This window comes from Canis aureus, chromosome 1 (assembly GCF_053574225.1).
Source record: "Canis aureus isolate CA01 chromosome 1, VMU_Caureus_v.1.0, whole genome shotgun sequence".
Taxonomy (NCBI): Eukaryota; Metazoa; Chordata; class Mammalia; order Carnivora; family Canidae; genus Canis; species Canis aureus.
The window spans coordinates 59,767,368-59,775,185 of record NC_135611.1 but is presented as its reverse complement, the minus strand read 5'-3'; the positions used below and the strand labels follow the sequence as shown (position 1 = coordinate 59,775,185).

At 46.6% G+C, this 7,818-nt stretch overlaps 1 protein-coding gene and 1 long non-coding RNA gene across 4 annotated transcripts in view; one reads left to right on the top strand and one right to left on the bottom strand.

The window, feature by feature from the left end:
* LOC144315977 (uncharacterized) overlaps nucleotides 1-7,818 on the bottom strand; it is a 41,324-nt gene that overhangs the window by 33,078 nt on the left and 428 nt on the right. The window lies entirely within an intron of this gene.
* The window catches only part of MAN1A1 (mannosidase alpha class 1A member 1), a 174,198-nt gene continuing 173,525 nt past the window's right edge, over nucleotides 7,146-7,818 (top strand). The window contains exon 1 of the mRNA XM_077901305.1: nucleotides 7,146-7,787. Coding sequence (XP_077757431.1) covers nucleotides 7,161-7,787 — 627 coding nt within the window. The 5' untranslated portion in view covers nucleotides 7,146-7,160. The remainder of the gene's footprint in view (nucleotides 7,788-7,818) is intronic.

The window sequence follows — 7,818 nt, the reverse complement described above, 5'->3', positions numbered from 1 at the left end:
CGTAGGCCAAAGGCAGGCGCCAAACCGCTGCGCCACCCAGGGATCCCCATGTGTCATTTTTTAAATATGTTACCATGCTACAGTAATTTAGCAGTGGTTCCCCTCTCCACCCCCCCCCCCCGCCACCCCACTTCCTGCAGTTTTCCCCATCTCACTTGATGGAAACTCCAACCTTCCAATTTCTCAGGCAAAATAACAACATTCAACCTTGATTTCTTTTACACACCACACATTCAATCCATCAGTAAGGTGCAGGCTTTGCCTTCAAAGTAAGGTGTGTTTAAAGACTTAAAGAAATTAAGAAAAAGAGCAACCACCTAGAATATATAGAGAGAACTTGATTTAAAGTGAACCAACTGGATTTTTTTTTTAAGGAGTTAATCGGTATTTGTTGAAACTGGAAAAAATAAAGAAAGAATATAAAATGGATGACAAGTTTAGGCACTTGATATTTCATTTCTTGTTCATTACTGTTCAAGCTATGATAGCATCATAATAGTGAAATAAATTATACACATTTCATATGTAGGAGAAACTGGAAACCTAACAATCTCAGTGGATGTTGGAAAACTATTTATAATCTAAGAGCCAGATTAAGTATCTCAAACTCAACACATTTTAAGTTTAGTAATTTGTAGAAACCCTACCTGCCAGTTCCAGACCATTAAATCCACCAGATTTGTGGGTCATTAGTTTGGAATTCTTCCCTTCACTTTTCCTATGTTAATTTCAAAATGTCCCTCTCTTTCCCACAGTCCAGACCAGTATTCATTGTACTAAACAAATAGACTACTGGTTAAAAAAATTCAGCAGATACAATTTGTTCAGGAACAATCTGCAACATAGATCTGCTTTAACCTTAGCCCCCAGTGAATTTACCTATTGCAGAATGCTCCAAGTGAACTTGAAAAATAAGCTCAGTGGACAAAGAACCATAGCTGAATTCCTAACCATTTACAGAAACCCAGGCCTAAGACAAAGTTCTGCCTGGAAGGACAATGTGCAAGTCCGAATATGTAGTGCAAACAGCACAATTATTTTGCAATGAGATTGGGAAGCCAAGTGCTGTTGTGTCATAGTTGTAGATCATTTCTCCAAAACAGGAACAAGCACATGTGGTTTCATTTCATTTTATTTCATGAAAAAAAATTTCAGTTGGGCAGAATAATGTGTTGTGACTTTTCTCTTCTGGAGTTTACTTGGTCTTTCTGGAACACTGTATGATCTTTTAAGGGACAGAGAATGAATGAAGAGGGGGTTTTGTTTTGTAAGAAAAAGAGATTTCTTTTAAAATGTATCTAATGAATTTAAAACTGAGGAAACATTTTATACTTTTCTCTGGCCATGGAAAGAAACTTTTTCCTTTCCTTTCACTCAGTTGAAATAATATACTCCCCTCAAGTCATAAAATTCAAAGGTTTTTATATACAAGGGCTCTTTTTGCCCTGAATCCTTGGTTTCCTGATTCTTCGTGCACTGAGCAGTAATATCATTCTTCTCAGTTTGAGACTTTGCCATCGTTCACATTTTCTAAAGGCTTAAAGGACTATCAAGTCGGTTAGTTGGCAAACTTTTGGGTCCTATTTATATAAAGATTGGAGACACTTGTAGGACTCTCTGCCTACCAAATCTGAGGCTGTTCCTCTGACTTTTCTCACGGATTTTACTTAAACAGAGTACAGAAGTTGGTAAGTGACAACCATGTGAAGAACCACATAATCCTAAATTTCTTGCTTACCACACTTTTCTGGTTCTTCCTTTTAAGAATCCTCTAGACACGGTTCTTTGACTACACCAGACACTAAGTCCCTTTTTAGGAAAGGAGAAAAATTGAATTAAATTTCTTGAATGCCTATTGTGCCAGACACATCAGTTATATCATTTAATCTAAGAGCCATAGCAATGCTACAGATGAAGAATGGGAGATGTAGAAGGTCAGTGACTTATCACCCATGGTCACACAGCCAAGGACATGCATGTCCTCTATAATAAATCACTCTCTCATTCAAACTTTTGCCCACTTCACTCAGAAAAATCTCTCCTTGTACTTCTCTCTTTTAGTCCTTTTGTTAATCAAGTCAAAGCAAAACAAAGCAAAAACATCCTAAAAGTAATTCTAGTGATAGACTTGAAACCAAAAGAAAACTTTATGTAATGAAGGAAAACTATACCTAAGAACTTCCATGAACCTTTCTGACCTTGAAAGCAGGTTTAGAATCTTTCTGAAATAATCATTCTATCTCCTTTTCTTTCAAATAAATGTTTGTCCTTAGGCTCCAACATTCAAGATAAATAAAACACTTTCTAATTTAATGCTACTTTGATTACTACTAGCATTGCAACAGTGTTTTTCCAACATTTTTTTATTCCCTAGAGTATTAGATCTTTGTAGAGTAGACTACAACCCAAAAGCACCATTTATAACTTTGTTTCTATGGAGAGGAGCACTCTGAAAGTTCCAAAGAGCTAATGTACAAATACTCAGTGGAACACAATGTTTTTAAGTTGGGGACTGCTCATATTTATGAAATGAGTGTTTAAAACAAAAACAAATATTTTAACAGGGACATGTAGGGACAGAGGGGTCTCACTGATTCAGCCTCTTACCGCCCCCTCCCACACATACACAAAGATGATTGGAGTCCTATAAAAATAATCTATTATACAGCCAGTTCCAAAGTAAATTGAGGAATGGGAGAAAAGAACCAGAGATGTAACTGTAGCTCGTGAAATGACCACAAATATTACTGATAGTTTATTTAGTAACTTTGGTTAATTCCTATCTTAATAAACTTCATGTAAAATTCAGAGTTGCCCAATTGGGGGGAAAAAAAAGAACTATTTTTTTTTTTACATATTACATTTCTTTAAATTTTTTTTTACATTTTTTTAAATAAAGGCCAAAACCAAAAAAAAATTTTTAAAAATAAATAAATAAATAAATAAAGGCCAAAACCTATTCTGATCTGAAATTTGAAGACAATTAGAAAATCAGCAACAGGAAAATGTTATCAGAAATCTGATGCGTCGGGTAATTTCAGTAGTTACACGTGTATGTTAAGTGTGTTTCTTTTGTTATACTAGTCTTTATTTTAAAGTAAAAGAAAAATTCTCAAAAGTATTCTTCTGAAAACTTCTACCTAAGACCTTCTAGAAACTTCCTATTTAGAAATATTTTTGCACTTTAATTTTTTGGAATTTACAACTTTATAAAAATATTCATTCACCGTACTTTTTATAAAAACACTGTCACTTCCCCCGCCCCCGTAACTCTGTTTATAATTATTATTGTATTTAGTCTATGGCCATACCACCCTGAACGCGCCGGATCTCATCTAATTGTTACTATATTTACTTTTCTGCATGTTAATATAAAAGATAAATGAAATATTATTTTAAAAGCACAGAAGTCCAAGCAACCAAATGACTTGGGAATTTTTGGTTGGATATCTCTAACCAAAACCAGCTTTAAAAAACTTAGTTGACTCTAAAGATTTTATCTTGAAACACAAAAATTCACAAATTCTGAAAAAAAGATACAGAGATGTAAGCATTGGAAAAGAAAAAAGTAAGAATTAGGTTTGCAGGCAAACTTGCAAAAGGTGCAAGGAAGTCATACGTCAGGACTAGCTGGCCAACTTAGAAGACACAGCAAGTATTTAAACAGAAAAACCACACAGAACTACTAAAGTTGCTAAATTTGCATTGGATTATTCGTAATGAAAAAACAGCAGCTCTGTCACCATCATTGTATTCACAAAGATCATGACATATCTTCAAGTAGATGTGGTGGGTGAGTATGGATTTATGGGACACAGTCAAGGTTTATTATTTGGGGACCAGAATGGTCACCTGTACTTTTGCTTTATCTCAAGATATAGAACATCATTTTCCCATCTGTGGAACGAGAAGTGCTTATGGTATTAAAATCAGGGCAAAGTGTCGGATTTCACTTCAACAAAATGCAATTTCTAATTTATTGACCATCCGGTATTCCTCCTCTACCATGAATATACAGGATTTTGTGTGGTTATTTTAAAAGTTTTTACATGGTTAATTTAGTTGGTATGTCTCTTTAAATACCTTTTCTCTTATTATTATTATTATTTTTTTAATTTGCTGTAGTCCATATATGAGCACTCCCACATATTTCTCATCCTACCTAACACAGACGACTGTCCCCATGTAAAATATATCCTATAATCAGCCACCCATGCTATTCTCTTGTTTAACAAATCATTAAAGCCAGGCTTCATTCACATTAAATCTCTGTTTTATAAGAAACATAAGTATTAATAAAGTAATCTTAAAGTAACCTTCATAAATGGGAGCAGAAAGAAACAGCAGTTACTTTAAAAGATGTAAAAACTATAGATAAATCCAATTTGAAGTTTTTAGGGGAAAAATGGTCTTTAAGACTATATGCTAGATTTTTAATATTTCCACTACAGATGTTGGGTTAAATGTCCACACTGGTCTGGTATCAAAATTCAAGAGTGCCGGAAGTAGAACTAGGTCTATACCCGCCCCCCCTTCAACACCCTTTTAACATTGGCTTAAAAGTAGTTTTTATTGCCTTTCTGGAATACTAGTATACTATTTTTAAATTAAAGTTGTAAAATATTTCTGTGGGTGTAAGAAATAATTCCTTTCCTAAAACATAATAATTAAAGTAATAAGTCATTAGGGGAAAGATGATCATAAAGGGATTACCTTTTAGGGCATTAACCCTAATTATTACCTAACTAGCCATGAGGTAACTGAATTTTAAAGCTGTTGAAAGTTAACACTATTATTTCACACCGATCCAGACTTTTCAGCCTATCCACAACTTGCAAATGTATTTTGGGAAAAAAAAAATTACCATTTAATTTTTTAAAAATCGTTTTCCTTTTTGGTCCTTCTAAACTTTGTTACCCTGCTTGGATATGCTGCACTCTTCTGGGCAGAGAATTTCATAGCAGTTATCAGAATAACCGAGCCCTAAGACCAGTCTCCTCAAACAATCTCCCTTTACCAGAAACGTTGGAGGTGTAAGTCCTCTTACACAAAACAGATGCACAACAAACAATGACGATTTAAGTGAAAACTGTAATAATGACTTCTGATTTAATTTTGCGTCTTCTCGCACAGTCTACACCTGAAACAACTGTACCGGAGGCACCGTCCTGGAAACTGCCAGCTGCTTCCTTTGTTTTAAAAATGGCAAGCAGACACAGAGCTAAAAATCAACGTTTCCAGAGAAGGTTGGGGGGGGGGGGGGAGGAGGAGGAGGAGGAGGAGGAGGAGGAGGAGGAGGAGGAGGAGGAGGCGGCATAGACGACTTCTAACAGACCAGCTTTCAGAAACGAGAAGTCGGTAGTCAACTTTTTCCTGATAACGGGGGGAAAAAAAAATCACAAACACATTTTAGAAAATAATGCTGTCTTGAAAACCATCTCTGTTGGACCGGGTCCTTACTTCCCTGGAAGTAATCACACCCATAGACTTCATTTCAGCACAGGGTTCTAATTCTTTTTTTTTTTTTTTTAAATTTTTATTTATTTATGATAGTCGAGAGAGAGAGAGAGAGAGAGAGGCAGAGACACAGGCAGAGGGAGAAGCAGGCTCCATGCAGGGAGCCCGACGTGGGATTCGATCCTGGGACTCCAGGATCGCGCCCTGGGCCAAAGGCAGGCGCTAAACCGCTGCACCACCCAGGGATCCCTCAGCACAGGGTTCAAATGTATCACTCGAAGCTATGGGCATAAAGCTGCCTCCTTCAAATGGAAAATTTGACCAACCCCTAGGAGATAAGTGAATTTTGAAAGTGGGAGTGGGTGGGGGAGGTACACAACTTTTTTTTTTTTTTTCTTCAAGTGGGTGGGGAGAGGATGCAGAGGAAGCATCCTAAGCAACCACAGAACGATGAGTATCTTAGGGCATAAAAGGATGTCAGCCCGGAGAGCTCAGATGCTCTCGCCTCGCAGCTTCTCGACGGGGGACTTTTGCTCGGACCGCTGCCGGGCCCCCGGGGAACCCCCGCCCTGGGTAACAGGCGGGAAGGCGCGGGAGAAGACACACGTTCGGAGCGACCCCGCGCCGGAGGCTCCCGCGGGCCCCAGGGGCGGGGAGGGGTGGGGAGGGGGTGCGGGTGCGGGTGCGGGTGCGGGGAGGGCGCCTCCGCGGCCAGCCAAGGCCAACGAGCCCCCCTTGCCCCGGGGTCGCGGGCCGCGCGGGACACGCTGCAGCACCGCCAGCCTCGCCGGGCCCCGCGCGCCTGCACGGCCTCCCCGCCCCCGCCCCCGCCCCCGCCCCGGCCCCCGCCCGGGCCCCGCGGGGGCTGCGCTTCCCGTCAGCTCCCCGCCCCCGCCCCCCCCCGCGCGGCCCCCTCCCCGCCTCGGCCCCGCCCCCGCGGGCCCCCGAGCGGCGCGCGATTGGCCGGGCCGCGCCGTCACTCTCCGGCCGCGTCACCGCCCCCGTCTCCCGACGCCCGGCGGCCGGCGGCGCTCCCAGTGCGCGCGGGGCGGCGGCGGAGGGCGGAGGGCGGCGTGCGGCCCGGCTCGCTGCCACTCGCCCGCGGGTCGGCGCGCTAGCCCGGGCGCAGCGGCCGGAGGGGCTGCCCGGGAAGCCGCGGCCGAGCCGGTCCCCAGCTCCGACATGCGGGGCGGGCGGAGTTGAGCAGCCTCCCCTCCCCGGGACCCGCGTGCGCCCCTCCTGCCCCGGAGGCGCGCTGCTCCCCCGCGGAGGCGCGGCTCCAGGTGCGCGCAGGACACCCCCGCGCCCCGGGGCCCGGAAACTTCGCCCCAAGTCCAAAGCGTGAGCTCGGAGGGCGGGGCCCGGGAGAGCCGTGCCGGGGCAGCTGTCCCGGCGGCTCGGCCGGCGCGGCCGCGGGAGGGCGGGGACCCGCGGGAAACTTTACGCGCCCCGCTCGCGATGACATTTCTCCGTTTGTGTCCCCGCAGGGGCCGCGGCCGGCCGTGTGCCGCGCCTGCCTGCTCGCCGGAGGAGCTGCCCCTGGGCGGAGACCCGGAGAAGAGCCGCTGCCCCGGGGCGTACCTGCGGCGCAGCCCGGGGGCTCGGGCGGCCTGGATGCGCAGGACGCAGCCCCGCGGCCGCTGACGCCGCGCGGCGCCGAAGTTTGGCTGCTGAGCGGCGCGGGCGCCCCGGCGGCTGCGGGGATGCCGGTGGGCGGGCTCCTGCCGCTCTTCAGCGGCCCCGCGGGCGGCGGCCTGGGCGGGGGGCTCGGCGGCGGGCTCGGCGGCGGGCTCGGCGGCGGGCTCGGCGGCGGCGGCAGGAAGGGCTCGGGCCCCGCCGCCTTCCGCCTGACGGAGAAGTTCGTGCTGCTGCTGGTGTTCAGCGCCTTCATCACGCTCTGCTTCGGGGCGATCTTCTTCCTGCCGGACTCGTCCAAGCTGCTGAGCGGGGTCCTGTTCCACTCCAGCCCCGCCCTGCCGCCCGCCGCCGACCGCAAGCCCGGGCCCGGGGCGCGCGCCGAGGACGCGGAGGCGGAGGGGCGAGCCCGGCGCGGCGACGGGGACCCCGCGGCCGCCCTGGAGGACAACTTGGCCCGGATCCGCGAGAACCACGAGCGGGCTCTCCGGGAAGCCAAGGAGACCCTGCAGAAGCTGCCCGAGGAGATCCAGAGGGACATCCTGCTGGAGAAGGAGAAGGTGGCCCAGGACCAGCTGCGCGACAAGGCGCTGGCGAGGCGGCTGCCGCCGCTGGACTTCGTGCCCCCGGTCGGCGCGGTGGCCCGGGAGCCGGCCGACGCCGCCGTCCGCGACAAGAGGGCAAAGATCCGGGAGGTGAGTGCCCCGTGCCGCAAACCCGCCTTTC